The following is a 24,652-nucleotide window of genomic DNA, read 5'->3' on the forward strand; positions in this document are numbered from 1 at the left end:
TAGGTATACACCCTCTACAAAGCTTGCAGGGATGTGCCTGACACTGAGTGTTAATATGATAAGTGATAACACTCTTGGCACATGTGCCAGTATGTATAGGTCAAGTGTAGCAATTAAGTTTCCATGCCAACAGGGGGCTACTATCTCAAGCATATACATGTATGATCTATCTGACCATGCATCAAGAGATTGGTAACTCCAATCTGGTTCTTTTTTCTACTTCTTTCAAAACATACTGTTTACGCAAATCAGTACCATGCGTAGCCTCGATGCCCAACTAGTCTGTGGCAAGGGTGCTTAACTTTTATCAAACTTGGACTTGGAACCCCTGGATCCTGACAATCTCCTGGATTGTCATTTCTCTAGTTTTTCTCCTGGATTTGGCCTCAAACTCCCATAATTCACCAGAACACAGGAAATTACATCTACTATGTTAAATTGTTTCTGCAGGAGGACCCCCAGACCCCCTGCTTGGGGGTTGTGGTCAGTGCATGCAATCATACAGAGATATTCACTTTTAAAGTTAAATTGTATATCTTTTGTGAGTGGCAAATGTTTCACAACGCCCATTCCACGAATTTCACCCCCGAAAGCCTTTCATAAACATATTTTCTATTGAAAGTGGAGTGGGGTCGTCTTTCCCGCGAAAACGTCATCCGGCCGTAAAACGGAAACGGAAATGCACCGGTTTCCTGTTTGGTCCGGAACTGCCGCTAGTAACAAAAAGGAATATCACACTGTTTTTATGGCATTATAGTATTTGAAGATGGAAAAACAACAGCAAAAGAAAGCACAGCTCACGGTACCTAAAGCTCCACTGGCTAAGAGAAACGATCAGCAGATAGTATAAAACAACAAAAAGAACGCTTTTTGAAACGCTTCCGCCTTCCGGTGAAAACGAATGGAATTCTGGGTAATGCAGGACTCCACTAAAGATCTGCAATGACGGTAGTGACCAGCAGAGGCTGCTAAAATCGTTTTTGTTTTTACTTTCCTCCTGGTACGGCTTTAAGTAATGAATGGTTATTATTAAAGATGGGTCTTACATTCAGTCATCAAATCAATTTCATTAGGCCTACATCTAGGCCAAATCTAAGTGGTTTAATGGGTGTAATTGTACCCATCATTGTCCAATGCTAGTACAGCAAGCCTGATAAAAGAATCAAACTCACACAAAAAGCTTTGTTGTAAACCCTTTCCAGTGAAAGTGTATAGAATGTTTATTTTGCAATGTTGACATTGACAATGCAATGCAATGTTGGCAGCCCTGCAAAAAGTGTATTTTGGACGTGAGGTGGGGGGCTCCGAGTGTGGTGGGCTCCAACAAACAAGAACAGACAAGAATGATGAGAGTAATAAGCCACACCCTCGGACCGAAGTGTCATCTGGTTTGAAAGAAAACAGATCTTCAGTTCAGAACTGATCCCCACAGAGCCAGGTGTTCAGGTCAACACAAGCAGTAACTACCTTTAACATTAATACCTTGCCCTCAAGGCCCTCATATCTTATGAACTTTCACACAACTGCTTATGGAGAGAGGATAATGTTTTGCATATTTGAGTTAATTTAAATGTTCACATCTCAGAATTATTCGACACTGTTATACATTTCCTTATAACTTGTATGCCTAATTAAGAGGAGGCAATATCAATAATAGTCTTTGATCGTGTTTATTGCACAATCTGTCTTCACAGTCTTCATATGCAGACCTATTCTCTCTCTTTCTCTCTCTCTCTCTCTCTCTCTCTCTCTCTCTCTCTCTCTCTCTCTCTCTCTCTCTCTCTCTCTCTCTCTCTCTCTCTCTCATGAAGTAAGACACAAACACAAGACAGACATGTGTGCAGATTGTATAAGCAAAAAGAACGATGAAGGTATATTGTTCTTATCAAGACAATATTTCACCGGAAGGAAAAAAAAATGAGTTACTCCACTGGGCCCTCTACGGATCTGGTCACTGGAATGACGTGAGGTGGGGGGCTCCGAGTGTGGGGAGCTCCAACAAACATGAACAGACAACAATGATGAGATAAGCCAAACCCTCTGACCTAAGTGTCATCTAATAACAAGGCGTTTGAAAGAAAACAGAACTTCAGTTCTGATCTGATCTCCAGCTGTTCAGGTCAACATAAATACCTTCACATAGTGGCCATCTCTACCTCCACCTCTACATCATACATGGGCAACTGGCAGCCCGGGGGCCACATGCGGCCCCCACCTTCACTTAATGCGGCCCACAGGTTAATATCAGAATACTGATATATTATTTATTTCAGCTGTTACAATTACAAAAACATGACCTGCTTTAATTACTTCAGTCGTAGTAGCTTAAAGGTTTCATGATATTCAGTTTTACCACACATTAAAAGTCTTTGTCATGGTCCTTCAAAACAAAGTTCAGATTTTTTGGGTGTAATTGAGGTCATAAAACCTAAAAAAAAAACATAAAAAAGAAAAGAAAGTGAAAATGAATGTCATAATACCTTTAATGACTGGTATTAAAATTGTCTTTTTTTTATGTCCAATGTATATGTATTTAAGTTCATGAAGTTAACATAAGTATAAGTACATGTATTTGAAATGAAATACAAATTTGACTTTCAGGATTCCAATTAAAACATTGCAAAAATAGCAGATCGACAAGCTTGTAGATCTGCTGTTTTTGCTATGTGGCCCTCTGGAGTGAATGTGGAAATATAGTGGCCCTCTCCATCATCAAAGTTTCCCATCCCTGCTCTACATCATACTCTACAATGATGTAATGATACAACAGGGGTCGACATTACTGTAAGGCTTGTCCCACTTGTCCTGACAAGTAATAAATCATTAAGGACAAGTCCATTACAATTTTACTTGTCCGTTGGACAAGTTGAAACTTTTTTTTTTTTTATTCTGGGGGAGGACCCCCAAACCCCCCGCTTGGGGGTTGTGGTCAGTGCATTCAATCATACAGAGATATTCACTTTTAAGTAATGAATGGTTATTATTTGAACCGACGGCAGGCGTGTATAGTAGCCAGAGAGGCGAGAGGCGTGTCTAGTAGCCATAGGTTTGGAGGACGAGACCGCCCGTTCAGAGTATGGGAAAGTATCCCCATTGGCTTAAAGGACAGCCAATGATCGAAAACATGTCGAGCATATGTCAAGAATATGTTGAGAAGAGAATGACTGGTGCTGAGTCTCTTTGTAGACACGCATTGCATGCTGGTAAAAATCACTATCTGTCTAAGTCATCTATGGGTGAATCAGGCAATCATGAGTAAAAAAACTTGTTTTGCCAAAGTCATGTTTATCTGCCTTTATTTATATCTGCTTAACTCTAGTCTCCTAACACTGCTGCTTCACCCTACCTTATTGACAATGTTCCCAGCCTATCAGAATGCTTGTTACATTAAAAAAAAACGTGTCTGCCTAAATCAAAAAGTTGGCTTAAAAGCACTTTCTGCTTAAGTCATTTTGGTTGGCTGAGGACATAGGCAATAAGGCACAATAAAGCAACAGTGTTAGGAGAGTAGAGTTGGGCAGAAATGTCAATTTGGCCAAAAAATTACTTTAGCAATTATGCTATGAGGCTAACGATTTCTAACAATGGGGGAACGATGCTCCATCTAATCCTGGTAGAGTAATTGCTTTGAGTGCTCCATGTGGTCTGTGGTAACAATATAGTCACATAAACTATGTATTAAAATCCTTTCCAAGATTTTATTCTTGGAAGTAGACCATACTTATCCAGCCTATAAATATTAAATGGGTCAAAAAGTACCTGCATGAATTTCCAATGGAATCTCATAGGAATGTTTGATTCTTATCAACTGTAACTGTTGTACTGTACATTTATTGTTGATCACACGTCTACTGTCAGTAAGTGTCACTACTCAAGGTGCATTATTTTACACGTTGTACCTCAGAAAATATTTGATGTCATCAAATTGACATATTTCAACAACATAGTGACATTCATGTTATGACTATTGTTTGAAAGAGTATGGGTTATTATCAGGGCAGTGCAGAGACAACCCCATAGCCCAGGGGTAGGCAACCTTAGCCACGTGTGCCACCATTGGCACAGGAGAGGGTAATCTCTGGCACACTAGTGGCATTAAGTGTGAGAGATATGATTTTTCCTTTTAAATATATATCATTTTTAAATTAAGCCTAGGAAGGTCACATGCCAGCGCAAAAAGATTGCAATCACCCTGCTGCATTTCTGGCTCAGAGAACAATGGCAAACAAGAATGAATTGGATATAAACATACCCAACTTGACTGTGTATGTGTTGTGCATGACACAAATTACGTGTTAAATGCAACATGACCTCTGATCCACATGGCCCACTGCCTCCTCTCCTCCATCAGGCACGTGCACACATAGACATGAAAAGGGGCTCGAGCCCCTGCCCTTTTACCCGTTGGGGAAAAAATGCCCTCCCCAGACTAGAAGAAATCACACCCAGTGTGAAGTGAGCGGTGTTATTTAAGGTCATCACAGTGATGGAAGCTCACTTTTAAAAAAAAGTGTTTTTTTAAGTGCGTGGTGATATTTATAGGTTATGAATTTCATCATGCGTCTCGCTAGCCAATCACAGAGTGGTCTGAATACTCAAGTCATCAGCCAATCACAGTACAGGAAAGACACATTTTCACGACGGATGGGTCATGGGTCGCAACGCCACTTATAGAAGCGGCTACCGTCACCGCTCAAAAAAGAAGAATTTATTACCCCCAAAAAAGAAATTTCAACTGCGGTAAGGCAGACGGAAATGGCAGTGGATATGCTGGATGCGGCTCAAAGTGAACTTGATACTCAGGTATCTAGTTTGTTGCCGTCAGACCTTCCTAGCCCCTGTTGTTAAAGAAAAACGGGCGACAATGGCCAAAACTCAATCGAAAATCGGCGACCGAAAACCGGCTTAAGTGGCCGTTTAAGATGTCCAATTTGTTCAGTTCAAAGCTTGTTGGATGCGTGACTTTAACACATTACCCGCCAAGATATTAAACATCGTTTTTTATCCCCTTGCCAGCGTTAATACCTTAAATAGACGATCTTTGCAACGCCGTGGAAGCCACGTTGTGTACAAAAATGTAAAAAAAAAAATCTCCGTGGGTTGGGGGAGGGATCCGTATATCCACTGGAACAATAACATTCCAACCACGAGCAGCCATTTTGGAGCTATGGCCCGTTGAAAACGGGTGGTTTTCACCACAAAAAAAAAAGAATCTGAGTCAGAAGTGTTTTTCTAAAAATCCTATATGTAACCAGGTAGACCTGTTACTATGGCAGCATCAGCCAGGTGCTCCTTGTTTCAAATTAAGGGTGGGGTTTATTGTCACAGGAGATAAAAGGGCTGAGCTGCTTTAATTCAAGGGATCCCATAGCTTGCTGTAAGGTTTTTCAAAGGCCTATCAAAGCCTATCTCCCCACAAAGTTTTAAAATGTGTCCTCACATTTTGCAAAGCCAAAACACACAAAAAGCTACTGAATTCAGTGACACACAAAAAAAGCAATCAATTCAGTGAAGTAAATAAAACACACTAATAAACTAATGTGGGGTCAGTCTCCAGTCCATAGGCCTGTCATCTTTGGCTATGCCAGGTGTGCCTTAGTTCTTGTAAAGAGCCATAATTACTTAGGTTCAGGTTGGGTTTATTATAGATGAAACACACATTGTTTTCATTTCTACTTGTATGATGTGGTGGTAATGCACTTAATTGAATCTTAAAAAATCCCTCATATGGTCTTTGTTACGGCCACTACACTTGGCTCGAACACCAGTGACCATAACATAATAATAGGACAAAAATCAGGTCTCAATTGCAATGAAATTTATTTTATATTCAGAAAAAACATGTGCAAAGGGTTCTTGTGAGAAACCATGTCAATAAATATACCAGGAGGGTAGAGGTATAAAACATTAACCAAAACAAAGACCTAAATAAATGTCCTAACCAAACAAAAGTAGTAATGGGCTGGCCAAACTAAAAAGTGGGGAGTCTGGTGAGCCAGGCACTATGTGCCCGTCGCCTCACCAGACTCCCATAAACTACCAAAACATATACTAAAACTAAACTAACCAGTAACGAAAATCATAACAAACAATACTTACAACCAGCCCATTGGAACTGAAATAAAGAACTACAAATAAACAAATGCAAGAGATCAAATATACAGGTGTGCTCTGCTGGGGTGCTGGGGAGATAATGTGAGCTGGCAACAGCTCCTCTTATAGCCTACGCCCTAATCACATATGAAGCCCAGCTGGGAAAAGGGAGGGGCAGCCAGAACACTCCGAGGTGAGTGACAGGTGTCTAGCCAGACCAGGGCAGCAGAGCCAGCAAGGCAGGATAGACACTAAACACAGGACAAAAGTATTAGTGAACACACAAGCCAAGAAACACTATAGACTGAGGTGTGCACATGTGCTAGCACATAACAGTCTTAACCAAGTTAATGAAGTTATTCCTCTCAAAACTACATCATTTGACATAAGCTACCAATTAGTTGTATTTGAAACTTCTTATTTTTTTATCCAGAGAACCAATACATTAACCCAAAAAATGTATACCCACATAATTATTGCGTAATTTACAATTTTAATATGACAAAGCACAGTATCTAATTCAACATCAAAACAACACACCACCAGTTTGGCTGAACAGAGTGTTATTATTACACAACACAGGAGGCCTGAACAGGCCGAAACGTTGACGAGCAATACATTCTGGAGCTTTTTGCAACTACCAGTGTGCAGACTTTATTCTCTTTCATTATACTTTGTTTGTCTAAGCACCTGGACCTAACGGATGTGCGTGCACTACCTTTTTCATACATTATTACACAACACAACATAAAACGGTAGCAAGGCCTTCTGCAGGGACAGGCCCAGACCGGCTACAAAGGCACAGGTAAATCACTGCCTTTCCTGGAAAATGCCTGCAAAGACAAGGTTGATTGATTGATTGATGTACTTTATTTAGTAAGACATGAGAACAACAGTACATGGAAGTACAAAAGCCATGATGGAAAGCTGCAAAACCAACCAGAGATCTCTGCCTACAACTGATGCCTTACACTTGTTGCCACATTATTGGGTAAAAAATAATCTTCAATGTTTTATGTAGGCCTGCTCTATAGACAGCAAGACTCTTTCAGTTGATATGGGAGGGTGACTGGAAAGGTATTCTGCATGATAAAAGGAGAAGATGGTCATCTGAATCTTACACTTCCCCAACCAAAGAAAGAAAAAGGAAGTCAGACATTCTTTTTATACAAATCTTTATTTTAAATGTCAACACAATTAGACATGTATCGTGAGTTATACATTATTACAGCGTATATGAAACTATACATTATAATGTACAGTATCACCACACTTATAAAAACAGTAATTACAGTAAATAAAAAACAGTATTGAATTGCATAGCACATTTTAACAAGACAATTCACAATAACATTAATAAAAGAAATACACTGTCAACATACCCTTGAGCACTACCCTCGCCAAAAGGTTAATCATTTATTTTCCTCAAGCCAGATTGATCATAAACCTTTGCTCAGTGTTTTAAAAAAATAAAAAAATAAACCTTTGCTCAGTGTTGATATCAAATCTTTACCAAAAACACACTCTCTATTACACTGGCTCTGTTCTGAAGGCATTGGATGTTTACAGTAGGTAATACTTCTCCCTGACCATTAGGTAGTAAGTAGGCCTCAATAGGTTTATATTCTCTAGTGTTTTCAGTAAAGACATGCAGACATACCCTAAATCTGATACAGTGCTATTCACAGTAAATAAGAATGAAGCCAAAAAGATTTCATAAAAACATGAACAACAGACACAGATATATACAATACAAGTATACAGATACATTCATACACAGATAGCTTGCTCACCCTTTCCCACCCACCCCAACAACCTGCGTGAGCATAGGCCTATAGATAACGAAACTCATTTGACACCAAAATTGATTCACAGTGTTACACAATGGCTGATGATGAAATAAGTTAGGCTACTTAACTTCCACATTTCCAATAATCACATTCACGTTTCCTCTAGTAAGTGCAATGATCATGTGACAGTATAGTGTAGCCTGTGGTGCAAGTATTGAACCTTCCATCTGGTGTGCAATGGCAATCAGAACATGTTGAAAATAAAGTAAAATATTTCAAAAAGATGTGAAATAAAGACATCGTGGCACTAATTCTGTGGTCTACTGGTAGCATGGGGGGGTGGCCCTGTGTGTTATGTTACATCGTTGCTGTCCGGCAGGAACCAGCTAACTCAAATTTTCCGCTTTTGCATTTTTTTCCCCCATAAATCAATGCTATTGAACACCCTTTACGTCTGTGTGTTGGTAAAAAAAATATTGAACCAATGAAAAGTATTAAAAAGTGCTTCTGACAAAAGCAGTCCATTGGATCCTCAAACTTTCTGTTAAACCAGCCAACTCCAGCAAAGGGGGGTGGAGTTAGCTGGTTTTGCTGACTCCAGGCTCCACCCCCTTTTGACCTCCAACCTCATTGTGAGCTTGGAGGTCCATTCAGCTGTTATTATCAATGATGAACAAAACCTCCTAACTCCATTTTTGTTTTGTTTTTTTCATTTCCTGAAAAATGATCCTGCCGGACAGCAGAGATATGATACTGTACATATACACAGCCATAGATCACACCCATGCCCTCCCGTGTAGGCGAGTCATCCTGGCACCATTATAAGTTGTACCGCAGTGTATGTACTCACTCAATGATTAATAACTGCAACTGACGAACTCATCGCCAGATGGTTGAACAGCCTCAGTGATAGTGTAATGACAGCTAGAAGCAAGATTGCGTAACTACATGGCATAATTACTGTCTAAAAAGCTTTACACTCCTTTACACACCTTCACAAACAAGCTATGAGACTATTCCTTACACGTCTGTGTACTTCTCTTCCCTGTCTGTCGAGCTCTCCTCCCCGCCACGCAGAGACGTGGCTCCGCTTCCAGGGGAGCACTGACATCGTTCTCTTGCTGAAGCCGGTTATAACTTGCTGATTCACGACACCGTTACATAGTCGTAAATCAATGGTATATACAATAGCAGATGTACAAGCTTGTAGATCGGCTATTTTCAAAAAATGTTTGCCAAGTGTTTTGGTTGCATACACCTTGGTTAGAGGAGTGTGAGAAAAAACACTCTGTCCATATAGATATAGATCAACAAAGAAGTGTTAATTTAGAGCTGCCGATAAAGGAATCATCACTTGAAGTCCTTCTTCATCCACTGCGTTCATTTCCCCACTATGATCACATTTCTTACCTATGAGAAAGATGTATCATATAAAATGATATAGAATTGAATACACATCTGCAAAGTGATTGTCACCATAGCAGCAACAGCATAAGAAAACATCAGAAGCTCACCTCTCTCTGCATCCTCACCATCTAGACAGTTTGCCTTTTCTTCATCTTGGTAAACTGGTGTATGGGTAGTTTGGGGACCTGTAACAAATCAATGTTTGGTAAATATTACTGAGGTAAATTTGTATTTGTAGCCAATTGTCTGTGAGATCCATTGTCATAAAAGCAAAGAACAGTTAAAATGCATACTTTCCCCTTATATTTGAAACCATCACCCTGCACAGAAAGATACAGGTGTAACTTAACCCATTAAGACCTGTGGCCGATTCTACATATCATCTCTGTCGGGTGGAAACCTCATATGTCCAAAACCACTCAAAAACAGCAAAAGTGGCTTGTGGATCTGCTACTTTTGATGCTTTTGTGTGACGCTGTAGTATGATCAAGTAGGGCATTAAAAAAACACACAAGAAGTTAGAATATGGAGATAGGAGGTTTTTGCTCGACAGCAACTAAATGCCTAAGAGTTTTCTGAAAAAAATATGTTGCTATATATATATATAGCTCAAATCTAGATGCTTTCCTGGTTTTAATGGGTTAAGTAAGATGAATAAAATGTCCCATGCCTAGATTTCTGAATTCGGGATTAGATTTCCATATAATGATTATTATAGACGTTAGTCATTGTTCTTGTAACTATAAGCTACTCATACAGCCATTTCTTGTAAGCTGTCATTTACTCATACAGCCATGGGAACTGTGTCAGCCGTGAGGACATAACTATGCTTGGCCTGTCCTGACAAGCACCCATGCTGGGTTGAAATGAGTTCACTAGTCCCCTGCTCCCAGCAAAATACCTAAGGGTCCATATAAGAGTTACCCTAGCATCTATTGGCCATTTTAGGAATTCATATAATAACCGTGCATTACATGTAGGCAACTGTTTTAACTGATTGCTGTTAACATGCAACTGTTTTAACTGTTTGTGTCAACTTTATAGTTTTTTCTTGTTGTTGTTCTTATGTTATTTATATGTGTGTAATCTCGGCATCATTGTAAATGAGGGTCTCCCTCAATGATCTCTCCGAGAATCTTAAATAAAGGTTGAATGAATCCCATAATAACACTTATGGACCCGTGACTTAAACAAACTCTTTATTCTTTACTACACATGATCACCAGTGTGATATCTTTTGCAAAGCAGTTGAATATGCTACTCAATACCGTATGGTCAGCATACAGTACCACAAATGTCACAGTCTTATGCAAAGGTTAAAATGTAATTTAAATAACATGTTACTTTAGACAGATGCCATGTTCATTTGTTGACCTGGCATCCTATTTTTTTTCTTTTGTATTATACTGTTTAGACGGATGCTTCTTGGTTTATCTATGATCCTAAATTACTGAGGCACTAAGCGGTCTCTAATCTCTATGCATGTTTGTGTATACCTTGCGTAAGTCTTGCAAGTCTTGTAAATCGCTCTTGATTAAGAGCGTCTGCTAAATGCCTAAATTGAATCTGAAACAGTTTTAAGAGTGAACGGTGACAAGTTCAAATATTGCATATTGTCTGCCAATATATTTGAATGGTTTACCACTGCAATGCAGTCAATGCTGTACACTGAAATAAAATTAGAGGTAACAAACCCGAGGCTGTGTCATAAATTGCAAGGAGTGGTATGTACACTCAGTTAATGAAGGCAGTCCCTTGTTGAATGATTGATTTTGTATATATTTTTTAATCAAACTTCACCCAAGCACAACATGTTAGTTCAAGCTTCAGATGTGATTCAGAGACCTGTGGTCTTTGGTTTAACCTTTTGTAGTATAGTACAAGCAGTAGGCCCATTCTATTTTTTTTTCTCTAGAGGGCCATTGAAGATACGTTTGAATAAACTCATGAAAAAAGTATCATGGTAACATAAACCCTTTCCTGCAAACAGCAATATTATAATTGAAAAATATATATTTTTCGTTATTTGTGGGAAAATGGAGATCCTGCACACTGTCTTCAATTACAGCAAAAAAGTAATTTATTAGGATTAACGTTTTGGTCCAACTGACCTTCATCAGGTACTTGACCAGTGTGCGGGATCTAAATGTTTCCCTGGCTCATGCACTGGTTGCCTGCTCCTACGCACCTATCCCAGTAGGTGTGCAAAAGACATGCTTTTCACATCTTTTTAGTTATTTAGACCACCAACCAAAAACCACCCAAGGCCTGTAAAAGGCAAGTTGAAATATTCAAAGACATACTCATGAGGGGTGTTGTAGACTGGTGTTGTAGTCTTCTTCGGGCCTCTGATATTGAAAAAAATATATCAGTGACAATGCTGTGATGCTTTTGACACACGTTAAAGTGTGCTTATTACACCAATATAAAGCTCTCGCCAAGGAAAACCTTTTGTCGCTTCCCGATACTGGACTTCAACAGCTAAAGTATTCAACAGCTAAATACTATGTGCCACTTTTAAGTCTCTCCTTGAATGTACTTCCTTTTGCACCACAGTAGTTCAACTGGTTTGCCAACTATCACTTGATACTAGTATCAGGTTTCAAAATATTGTATGCTTCTTCTAATTTAAGCCCAAAATTATGCGTCTGCCATTTCGGGGACTTTATGGAAAACATGTGCATGCTGCATGTCCCCTGCCACAGGTGTGCCAACTCAAAATAAAGATATAAATTTGCTCTTTGGTTGACATGTTATATATGTGCATTTCTCTAAACTAAATGACACACTGGATAAAATATATTGTAGATTATCACCACGGCATTCGTCTTTGCTTGAGCTTGTCCAACTCAGGGCTGACATATCAGCGAAGGTGGAGGGTTGATCTACTCTATGTTTTGGTTCTTTTGTGCCCTGAATCCCAGAAAACATCCTGCCTCCTCAGCCATGAAGAGATTAAAATGACTGTCAATGATGAACTTCCCACTGGTAAACAAAACAAAAACGCATCACATATGCTACGTGGAAGCAGGGAACTTCCTGGACCTACACAAATAAAAGCCTGAAACTGGACTGGAATGACGCGACAGGTGTTTTTAATGCCTCCAAGTACAGATCTAGGGTCTGATTTCCTGACTTATTTTGAAAAGCCAAATCGGGTCGCGAATCAACAGCCAGGGAATTTAGTAAATTCACTCACTTTTTTTGTGATATGGCGAAATTATCGTACATTTGGGCATCTTTGGAATTATTGATCGTACATCGTACAGAGGATAAAATAATCGTACAAATACGATAATTATCGTAAATCTGGCAACACTGTTCCTCATCCTCAGCTGTGAATTCTACCAATCCATCCACAGTAATCGTGATTGATGGCTGAGTTTGTCCATGTTGGCATGGTCAACTCCTTAATCTAATATTGTTGATCCAAAGCTGAAGCAAGAAGTATCTAACTGTTTAAAATGTTCCCACCTTTTTTTTGCACTGATTTGTTATTGTCGTATATGTACAAGCCAGTGCTAAAATAGATTGCACTGATTGGTCAACTGCCATGAAACACCTCAGAGTTATACAGCAGCTCACCAATCAGCTACGAGTCCTCTCACCCAGGTCAGATAAAGGCTGGGTATGTGATAAATAACATTTATCAAAGGGCATTATGCTATTTCTCTTCCATATTCTGTGAGACTTCTTTCTTAACCACTTCTTGAGCCCTATTTTATATTTTGTCAGATAATGGTGTTGGGCGGGGAAGACAGTCCATGTACAAGCTCAAAGCTATATAAAATGTTTGAAAATGTTAACTATAATGACATGTCCAAAATAGGGACATCAGATTGAAAGTGGTTAAGACAAGTTAAAGTTAAGAAACATTTACCATTACGCTTAAATGTAGTATCTTATGTATTTCCGTAAGATTGATTATTTTTTTAAGGATACATTACACATCACTTCAATACACATCAATAACCAGACAGAGATGTGTTTGTGTGCTTACCAGTAGAACGCCTTCTCTTCAACAGCAATAATATCAGGAGTCCTACAATCAATGAGCCAATGACCACAACAGGAGCAACTATTTTGGATGGAGGATATTCTTTTCCCTCCTCGCCCGTCAGACTCTCATGATCTGAAAATGTTATAATAGCTGTTTTAGGTTTTTAACAAAACTCATTGTTCCAAAAGCTTTTCCGATTTTGACACTTTGGGCAGAAATGCTCAAAACTGATCAGAATAAAATGAAAATGGAGTACTGACTGACAGGGAATTATCCTTTATGTGTTTTCTTTAGAACAGTGCTTCTCAACCTGTGGGTTGGGACCCCCAGGGGGATCCCCACATGATTTAGCGAGCGTCCCCAGAGGACAGTAAAGTGACAATTTAAGAACTTTTAATACCTAATACCAAAAAAAAGAAAAGTTTTTTTTTAAAAGACCATTACAGCATCAAAAGTAATCAACAAACTATACTAATAATATAATATATATATAATATAAGACAGAGGCAAAAATAAATAAATAGATGTTCTACAAGCTCACAACGCCTCGCAACACAAGGTGTTGTGAGCTTGTAGATTGGCTAGTTTCACAATATTTATCTGTGGAACCGAGTCAAACTAAATGTAATGCCTCAACTCCTACAATTCCAAGTGCTTATCAGGGTGGGGGGTCCCCAGCTCAAATATTATTATTTTGGGGGGCTGGGGCCTGAAAAGGTTGAGAACCACTGTTTTAGAAGACAGACATGCTCTCTAACACTGAAGACACAGCAGTCCATGTGAAATGCATACAAGTATTCAAGACCAAAAACATGACCACAAAATTAGCACCTGGTACAGGTAGGCTGTACACTGCTTGCACTATTGTTAACAGATCTTGATAAGAGTTTACTATGATTAATGTGCTGTTAATTATTATGTATTGATATGGCAGTGGTGAACATAGCAAGCAGGTGAGTGTGAGTCGTTCAATAAATTTAGTTTTTCACCAGTTGTTTTCACCAAATTTGATGAGCCAATTATTTAAAGCCAATCGCATTTGAAGGTCACAGAGTAATTTCATTTTTTTTTAAATTGAGAATTACTCTTTTTTGTTGTGCTCTTCGTAACAAAAACAAGCATGTTCCTATTTTTAAGTGTTGTAGCATGGTTAATCAAAACGTTCATCTAAGAAAGGTTCTTTGGCAAACTGACATGTGTTAATGGCAGTACAGATAAGGCTGCAGTTTGTCAAGGGTTGGAGATTAACATTAACCCATGAAGGGGTATCACACCTATTTCAGTTGATTTATCTTTAACTTAACCTTTGTGCCCCAAAAAAAAAGGAATCTACCAATATATCCTGTCCTAGGATATACTGTACTAATGCATAAAGATAGTGTCAAGCTATCAAACCCAGAATAAAAAGAAAAACATACCTTTGGAGGTAAGATCAAGCTCAAATGTAGTCCCTCCTTCTTTGTCTCCATTGGCGTTGTACACTGAACATGTGTAGGACTGGGAGGAAGCTGGGTTCTTCAAGGTTGAGATGAGGTTAAAGCGCCCATCATCCATCTCTTCAGGATCCTGAGAGCTGCTGGTTAATTCTTTTTTATCCTGATCGAACCAGCGAATTGTACCTTTTGGGTAACCACCCTCAGAGTTACAAATAAACGTGTCCTTCTCTGGTGTTCTTACTTTTGGTTCACTATATTTGGCTGCAAAGAGAAAGGCATGAAGACATTAAGACAACAGTGACAATTTATAACCACCATCCACCCCCATATATTATGATGTGTAAAAGGAAAATGGCCACTGTGTGAATATGGTCAATATAGAGGGCTCTCACCTGTGACAGTGAGGTTGATTTTCATGGGGTCTGCTGAACCACGGTCGGTCATCACCCTGCATTCATACTCTCCTCTGTCATTAATCTGGGTGTTGTTGACAATCAGGGACACGTTCCTGGTTTTGACATTAAAGTTTTGCTCGGAAAACCAAAAACGTGGTTCAGTTGTGGGTTGAAGAACAGAACTGTGAAAAACAACTACCGGTAATGTTTTTTTGCTCCCTATTTTCTTCCAAGTGACCACTTTGATCATTGCATCTGTTGCTTCTTCTGTTGTTTTGATGACACATTCAAGCATCGAAACCTGGCCATATTGACCACGGTTTTCAGATGATTTACAGTCCACCTTTACATTGGCTGTAGAGTGAGATATATACATATTTTAAATGATGGTTAAGTAACAGCAACATGTCAAACAGTAAAATGTCAGATTGAAATTCTGGAGTTCAGGATAATTCTTAAAGCAATCATTACCTGCAGTAGTGAAAGGTATGATGGCCAAAAGCAGCACAAATGTTCCAACCACGGAGGCCATGATCTGTAGTGAAAGAAAAATAATTGTTTATGTGGGGGTTGTTTGTGACGTCCACGATGTGAGTCTGATCGTCAATAACATGACCCATGTAAACAGTAAAATCATTAGTATTTAACTCTTAAGAGTGTAGCAGTGTTATTGTAGTTAGAACTACAGTAAAAGGGGGGTGGGGGGGGTTGTAAACTGAATAGAAAAAAACTAAACTGAAACTAAATACAGACTAAAGTGATCAATGCAAAACTAACTAAAACAAAATAGAATTGCATGTAAAAAAACGTAGGGAAATTAGTTTTCCCACTATCACATCTGATCTGTCATGCATCCTTAATGGTAACCGGAAGACTCGACCCAAAACACACCACACTCGCCCCCAACACGCTCGCCCCCATTTATTTTGCGGACCAGCGGTTCTTGTATTCTTGTATTTGTTTTTACTGAGGATAAGGTTAGAAATAAAGTTAGGTTTAGGCATATTTCACTGAGGTTACGTTTAGGAATATCTTTCTGGTGAATACGGACGGATTTGCCCCGGGACGACATTTGGTGGCTCATTGATTATAGGGCTAACATTTGGTGAAAATAGCAGATCTACAAGCTTACAACGCATCACAATGTGACATGCTGTGAGCTCGTAGATTGGCTATTTTCGGTGAAGATAATCTACTGAAGAGCAAAAACAAGAGGGGGCCTAGTATAGAGCCCTTGGAAATCCGGGTTTAAGTGGTTATATGAGTTAACTTCAAGTTATGAGTTAACTTAACACTATGGATTCTACAGCATAGAAACAGATAACTAGATTACTGTTTCTATGCATTTGATGTGTTACATCGCAGTTACCTTGATTACTCGCTCTTGATTAAGAGAATCTGCTAAATGCCTAAATTGTAAACTGTAGCCTAGTGTGTGCATCAATACTCACACGTATAAGAACACACACAGAGCTACAAGCTATTCAACTTTAAGTGTGTCGAGGTCAAAGTATGTTTCCTTTCCAGGAAATCCTAATATAAGGTTCAGCATGTTCTTTATCAATTTTCACGCTGAGTCACTGATGCATTATTACACTGATGCAATACACTGCGGAAAGCCTCTCACATTTTTCACCAAAACAGATGTTGGTGGTGGGAAAGTGAAAGAAAAATGCTGTTCCAAACACATTCTCTGGCAACATTCATTTATTTTGTCCGGCAACATATAAAAGACTTCCTGGGTAAAGTCCCTAATGTGCATGTGTGTAAGCTAGGGTAACAGGATATAGGTGGGAGCCGAAACATTCTGGGCACTTAGGGACAACTGTGAAGAAAAAATAAATAAAATAAAACTAGCCTATATGAAAAAAAGTCCTCTTTCAGGGAAATTGTTAATTGACCAATTCTGATTTTTATTAGAATACACAACCAACCAACTGTCCAGGTTGTGTATGGACATACAGACCAACATATACAAAGAACAAAGTTATTATGGCTCTTCTTTGAGTGAACAGATAAATGTAGGATATTAAAAAAACTGTTAAGCCTGTTGTTGTTTTAACCAGAACCCACAGTCACGCAAGCAAGACTGTTGCCTCCCACAAGCCTAGATAACGCTATGGACCAGAGCCAGTGGTGTAAAGTAACTAAGTACACTCAAGTACTGTACCTAAGTACAATTTTGAGGTGCTTTTACTTTACTGGAATATTTCCAATTGTCTATACTTTTACTTCTACTCCATTACATCTCAGAGGCAAATGGTGTACTTTTACTCCACTACAATTATTTGAAAACTTTAGTTACTAGTTACTTTGCAGATATACATTATTACGTTATAAAACATACATTAACCACTTTAGCCCTATATTATACCTAGGCTATTTGAAAATAGCCGATCTATAAGCTCTCAATGCGTCACATTGCGACGCGTTGAGAGCTTGTAGATCTGCTATTTTCAAATATTTAGTACTTACTTTTACTCAAGTAAATGTAGAATTCCGAACTTTTACTTGTAACAGAGTACTTCTACATTGCAGTATCAATACTTTTACTTAAGTAAAATATTTGAGTACTTTTTCCACCACTGACCAGTGGTTTTCCACCACTGACCAGTGGTTTGGTCTGCAGATTCCTCCGTCTGGTGACGCGAGTATTAGGTCTGCAGCAGCCAGCCCGTTCACTTCAGGGACTAGCCTACTTGAACTTTCACTTATTTATTGTTTGTTTGACAACCAATTGAGGTCCTCCAGACCCTCTGTCTACTTCCTGACCAGGACAGAATGGGGGAACTAATTGAATATAGATATGATGATTCAAGAATAAAATAAATGTCACCCGGTAAGATTCATAATTTTCACAACAATTGCACATTATTAGTTTAGTACACATATATAGCTAAAAAGAAAACTTATCATGAACACCACGTAATAATAATAATAATAATAAACTTTATTAGCACCTTTCATGACAAGACATGCAGCTCAAAGTGCTTTACAGAGTAAGAATACAACTAATTTAACAATAAAGCAAAAAGGAAAAGCAGAAGCATAAAACAACACTAAAATAGCAAAGGGCAGTGAATCAGGCAATATAGTGAGGACATGGACAACAACAACACAGAGATTTAAAAATCAACCAAAAAAATCAGCTAAAAGCAAGAGTGAAGAAGTAGGTCTTGAGCTGTGCTTTAAAGCAGGGGTCTTCAACGGGGGTCCGGGACCCCTAGGGGGTCCTCAGAGTTACCACACGGGGTCCGACAAATCTTCGTATGATATGATAAAAAATAATTACATTAACCACTTCAACCCTAGCATCCCTTTTCTGAGGAGAACTTTAGCCAAAAATAGCAGATCTACAAGCTCACAAGGCCTGGCGCTGAGGCGTTGTGAGCTTGTAGATCGGCTATTTTTGGCAAAGAGTTATAGGTGTAGACTAGGGGAAAAAGAGCAGCAAAAGTGTATCTGAAACACAATTTCATGCAAAACAGAGGGGGTCCCTGCTTCATCTCTCTCTCAGCTAGGGGGTCCCCTTGGCCTGAAAACGTTGAAAAAAAACCCTGCTTTAAGCTATTGACAGAGGCTGCCTGTCTGATTTTATTAGAATAAATAAAATAAGACAGGCAGTAGGCTGCCTACAACCCTATTTCTTAAACGTAGACTTAAATCAATCATTTGCACATTTTGAAGCATTCATTGTTGGCTTAATGGGATAAATATCCTATTATGCACGTCCTGTCCCCACATGCCCGCGGCAACTGAACACACGGACAGCAGCATGTGACGCGCGTCGCGCGCGTGCCCCGCACGGCAGTTAAAGTTCACATATCATTATTCTGTATAGCCACGTGTGTAGCCTAGGCTACTAAACATGACCAAATAGAAGTTATTGACATACATTTTTGATTACACATATGATAGGCCTATGTGGTGTCTGAACATAGCGGACCGGTAGAAATAAGAATCCATATCCGGCGGCGGAGAATAAGCCAACGCTCAGAGTCCGAGTTTACATTCTCAACAATTCACTTTATTGTCAAAGATAGGAGTTTTTAAAGCTCAGCCTAAAACACTCTGTTTTAGGAACTTATAATCTTATCAATGAATAGTTAAAATCAAGAATCAAAGATCCTTCTTTCTAGAATTAAGACACTCGACTGGGACTACACTAAGCCCCTCTCGTTACTTTCAATATAATCAAATATTCTAATTTTGCAACGGTTTAAAAGTCTGGTCGATACATTACTCCTTCCAGACTGGACCTGTCCTTGTTAAGCGGGCACTAAACACTCAAGTCATACTGACAATCGTTAAGCCTCCCTTGTGAAGGCTATCTAGGAAATAAACAGATCAATTGTTAACACAACAGACAAACACTGTTAATCAAACATACTTAACATACTAGACCTAGAAATAATACTAAGTTACCTCATTAAACTAAGAACCGTTAGAAGAAAGCAACTCTGTCATCATGCAAGAAAATAGTGTCGAAAATACCTAATAACAACTGTCCTTAATAGACAGGCTTCATACTTTGACCGCCAGAGGGAGCCAGTCTGACTCTGTCAATCTCAGCTTCCTCTAGTGGTAAAATACGCTTTAATGGCGTCTAATAGGTCACTCCCACAGGCAACACGTCATCACGAATGATCACGGGACGATCAGTGCGTCCAGTAGGGTGAACTCCTAATTTCTTCTTTGCAATACTTAAACCCAAAACGTATTTCAACTTATTCTTAGCATTGGTGGTATATCACAAAAATCGAGTATAATTACACGTCTGTAGCTTCAAATCATACACATTCGTGTCATTAAAATAGTAACATAGACCGATTAACTGTTCATAAGTTGTCATTCAATTTCAGGTTTAATCTATTTAAAAATATCCACTTTGCTTTTAACATATCAATCTAAATAAGTTACTGTAGGGTGTAATAACTCATATCATCCACCAGTGGGCATTGGCCATCACTTGAGAGGGACAAAAATAGGCTCGAATGGACGTAAGGCATGCCCCATTAAACAATCACGGATATTAAACAATTTTAATTTCTAGTAAGATTTTAAACATTTTTAGCACCACTTTTTTGTACACCATTCAGACATTATGGGAGAAATATCTTATGTGTGTACTTAAGCAGGCAATCATTCTCATCTATTCTAAAATAGTTCGTTTTAAATTGGACGCATCACTTCTTCCCACCGCCCAGTGAGTCAAAATGCAACACATCTGTGAATTGCCACACAGATGTAAAACACCTTAGCCCAGCCTAACAAAACAACCATGAATAAGCCTAAACATGTTATTACAGAGTACCATAGCCAACATGATCAAACCCTGGATGCCTCTGGAGGCACACAACAGAGTCCTTTCCTCTGGAACCAGCCATAATGAGGGACCTTGGGAACGCGTACCCCAAGGTTCTGCGTGTGCACTGAAAAGGACCCTAAGTTAACACAAAAGACAATGTTCTCCATAGCACACATGTAAACGACCAATCCATTATTAATACGGGCGTGTATAAAGCACACAAGCAGGCCAAATTCAAATTCTATGTGCCCAAACATCAAACATCCCTAGACACAATACCTTAACTACCCTAACTGGAACATCAACAGTGATTTTAGCCAATTTAACCTATCCCTCACAATAAAAAGCCCACTTCTCTTTCAAATACATAAAAACATCCATTCTATTAGCACTCATACCATACAATCCACCTGAAACAAACAACCAGTTCCCCCCACCAACGGGACTAACACGCACACGCACGCACACACACACACACACACACACACACACACACACACACACACACACACACACACACACACACACACACACACACACACACACACACTTATTTGTAACAATAGCCCTAACCATAAACAACGACAAGACAAAAGAAGGAAAGCATTTCCAATCGGCTCTTTTTACTGGCTCCCCACAAAGGAACTGTGACATTCAACAAGTGTCCTAAAGACACGAAAATAAACACAAACTATACTTGTGCTACTGCAACAGAAACCTGATCCATGGTTTCTTAAGAAGACATGTCTTCCTATAAAATAGAAAGAAAGCAAGAATGCCTCAAAAACGAACAGCGTGTAAAACTAAACGCCATCTTGTGCTTAAAACGCAGTCGAAAGAAGCCTTTCCCACACACGAGTGCCTTTGTACAACTACAGGGTATAAAGTGAAATCATTTTAAATGCAAAAATAGAAAATAAATACTTTACTCCCTCAAAAGACCTTATTCCATCCACACAAAGGAATCTTGTACAAGCGTTGAAATAAGAATATATTACGAATGTAATATAATAAAAGTAGTTTCTAAAGATTTAAAAACTAAAACTCAGCAGTCGCGTCTCGCCGGATATGACGTGGCAACGAGGAAGTCAAGACATGTAGCAAAAACTACATTTCTTGGCCAAAAAAAACTACAGAAGGCGCTCGCTGACGGCTCTCATACAGAAGAACAAAGGAGCCATGTGAAAATGCCATCCCCCTCAAAAACAAACAACTACACAAACAGTAGGGCTACATTCTCCCCCCATGAGACTCATGTTACAGTAGATAATGCTTTAAATTTAGACCTCCTAACCTCACCTGTTTACAGTCAAAAGCAAGAACGCTTCATTAATCCTGTAGGCCTACACAGCCACATTCTAACTGGCTCTTACAACAAAATTGAATAATTACACAAATTTCCACTCGACACACTGGGCCAAGATAAAATGCAATTTAACTCCACTCTTTCACTCAACCAAAATATTCAAAGCCAGAAAACTAAGTCCAAACAAAGTTTTTTGAAAGCTTATAATACTCCACTCCCCTCTCGAAAACATTATTCCCTATAACAATGTTTTCGAACAAACACGAGATCTACGCCATCACCATAGACAAACTGCTGTAAAAAAAATTAAACATGTATACTGAATGTCTCGACGCTCCAATACAGCAAGAATCATTCACGTAGACAAATTATAAATGGACCCAAACCACCGTGTACACCAGCAGCTTAAGTCCACGCAGTTACTCCACACACAGCCCCCACCAAAGTGGTGGCATGCATAATAGGAGAGAAATAATACCACATGACACAGCTTGTAAACACACAACAAAAACACAAGACCTCACAAGCAGCAATAACCAATCGGCCAATATCTGAGACCCATTAGAAGCATATCATCGAATAACACACACAATAAACAAACAGGTCACAAACGCTATATGCAAAAGGTTACCGCGCCGTCTGGAAACAGCACATTATAACACACTCACAAATACTCCATTCAACTTCTCCCGGGGTCACAATAAGTACTCACCAGATGCAAACACGTCGCTTTCTGGCACGCTGGCGAACGCCAAGTTCCTCTTCTGGCCTCACCGCTACAGTCCTATCTATACGCTGAATGTGAGAACATCACTTTTCAGGTGCCTAATGCCAACCGCTGTGCTTTTAGGACTAGCAACAAATAGATTTCTTTCCCGACCCAGAGTCCCACTCAAGCCAAATGCAAATTTAAATGCCCCTTCAGCCGTCGTGAGTTACCAGGTAGCTCGCGTATAAAAAAACTGATCAGGCCTAGTTACCAGTAGCGAGAATCCATTTACTATACCCTGGAGATGAAACAACATTGTCCAGGTGCCGGATGCAAACCGCTGTGCTTTCCGGACTCGCAACTAAATCCCTATCTATACGCTGGATATGAGATACCATTTTCCAGGGATAAGATAGAGTTTTAAACAAACCAGATGTGCAACTAGCACTTTCTAGCCTGTAAATTTAATTAAGCCATGACTTGAACAGTCATGGAGTAACCAAAAAACACGTCTCCAAAAGACGGTATAAGCTACGGCTCTGAACGCAGACTAACAAACCCCGCCGGAACCAGACACGCATCTCCACCGGAACGCAGACCAGACACACGGTTCGGTTCTTTTCCATCATACCGAGGGAAAGCAGATCAGGCAACGCCAAAACATAGCACACATACCTTTAACGCTGCAAAATCGACCGGTATCCCTTCAGCAAGAAACTAGCTGGTTCGCCAAGTAATTGTGTGGTGTCTGAACATAGCGGACCGGTAGAAATAAGAATCCATATCCGGCGGCGGAGAATAAGCCAACGCTCAGAGTCCGAGTTTACATTCTCAACAATTCACTTTATTGTCAAAGTTCTCAGCAATCCATACATCCAAGTCAATTCAATATATGGCGCGGCCCATAGAATTTCCTTTATTCTGTAGGCCATGGCCTCTGCGTAGATCCAAATCACAGAGCCCCGTTTCTCACAAACACATCACATTATATGCAAGCCACGGGCCCTCTTTCTGACCATTCACAATACAGGTTGCTAAGAACAATGGATTTCTTGGGGTGGGCCTAAAAGTCACACACTGGGTTACGATCTGCCTTAGTTTTAGTATATAACATTTATCTATCAAACTGTACCTTTACACAAGCTCACATTATAACATTATTATTCAACATTTTATTAGCTTCGAAATGAATCTAAACATTGACATGTCTGACGTTGTATGAATTATTTAGATGATTAAAATGACTTAAAAGAAACGCTTTTCTCCAGCTCAGCTCCTCTGGAGAGAGAGTCAAAATCCCTTACACAATGATGTCGTCTTAACCTTGGCTTAGACACAGAACGATCTTTATTTTACTAAAACTTAGTTCTATCCATCTGTATAATTAGAAAAGACTAGTACACTTTGTATAGGCTTATACTACTTGATTCTTGTCAGTCTGATGATTTGGGAGAGACAACTGGCAGGCTCTCCTGCATATAATTAGGCTCTCTCTGAGTAAACAAAAGAATTCGGCCGGGTGTGGTGTCATAGATTCACACTCCAGACAATAGGACAGGATGGTTGAAGGTAATTAACTCAACTGCAGCTTTTTGCCACAGACTGACCCAAACTTTGCTAGTTTTGGTCTCTGCCTGTTATGAGACATTTTGACGGTTTCTGGGTTATAATGTATTAATAACATAATATTTTCATATTTCATAAGCACAGGACCCGATATTACACGACACCTACTTGATACAGTACAAATATATTACAAATAAAAAATAAATAAATAGGTCATCCGACCGCTCCATAGATAGGTTAGTAAGATTACCTTGCAAAGAAGTGAATTCACGTCTAGATGAAATAAGCAGGCTAGAAGCGTCCAGGCTGCAGGGTCTGTCTTCGTCTTCAGCCGATCTTCACGTTATGGCGTTGTCTTCGATCTCTCCACACTGTCTTCTCCAGGCTGTCTTGTGCGTGTGTGTGCCTGGTTCGCCTCATAGCAATAACCGCCCATGTGCTGACACTGGCGCTCTGGCTGTAAACCATGCTTTCACTTTCATTCTTACGCTACAGATAGCCTATCGGATGTATAATCTGGACTTTCCCTAGGTGTTGGCAGCGTGCGTGTGTGTGCGTGTGCGTGCGTGTGTGTGTGTGTGTGTGTGTGTGTGTGTGTGTGTGTGTGTGTGTGTGTGTGTGTGTGAGAGTGTGTGTGTACGC

The 24,652-nt window shown here is 39.5% G+C and overlaps 1 protein-coding gene across 3 annotated transcripts; it reads right to left on the reverse strand.

Annotated features, from left to right (window-relative positions):
- Positions 1–7,251: 7,251 nt before the first annotated feature.
- On the reverse strand, positions 7,252–24,436 carry LOC311037158 (butyrophilin-like protein 1). Of its 3 annotated transcripts, XR_014599929.1 has the most exons (9): positions 24,261–24,436; positions 15,593–15,656; positions 15,119–15,475; positions 14,709–14,987; positions 13,291–13,422; positions 11,594–11,638; positions 9,398–9,475; positions 7,577–9,293; positions 7,252–7,540 (listed from the first exon to the last, which is right to left on the reverse strand). XR_014599929.1 is itself a non-coding variant. In XM_084046266.1 (8 exons), exons 2-8 carry the CDS (start codon positions 15,651–15,653, stop codon positions 9,205–9,207), a joined length of 1,041 nt encoding a protein of 346 aa, XP_083902392.1. In that variant the 5' UTR covers positions 15,654–15,656; positions 24,261–24,436; the 3' UTR covers positions 7,252–9,204. The 3 variants fall into 3 exon arrangements, 2 of the variants coding, with proteins under 2 accessions (XP_083902392.1, XP_083902393.1); XM_084046266.1 differs by having other exon boundaries at positions 7,252–9,293; XM_084046267.1 differs by lacking the exon at positions 11,594–11,638 and having other exon boundaries at positions 7,252–9,293.
- Between the last annotated feature and the right edge of the window lie 216 nt (positions 24,437–24,652).

This window comes from Gymnoscopelus microlampas, assembly GCF_963454915.1.
Source record: "Gymnoscopelus microlampas genome assembly, chromosome: 2".
NCBI lineage: Eukaryota > Metazoa > Chordata > Actinopteri > Myctophiformes > Myctophidae > Gymnoscopelus > Gymnoscopelus microlampas.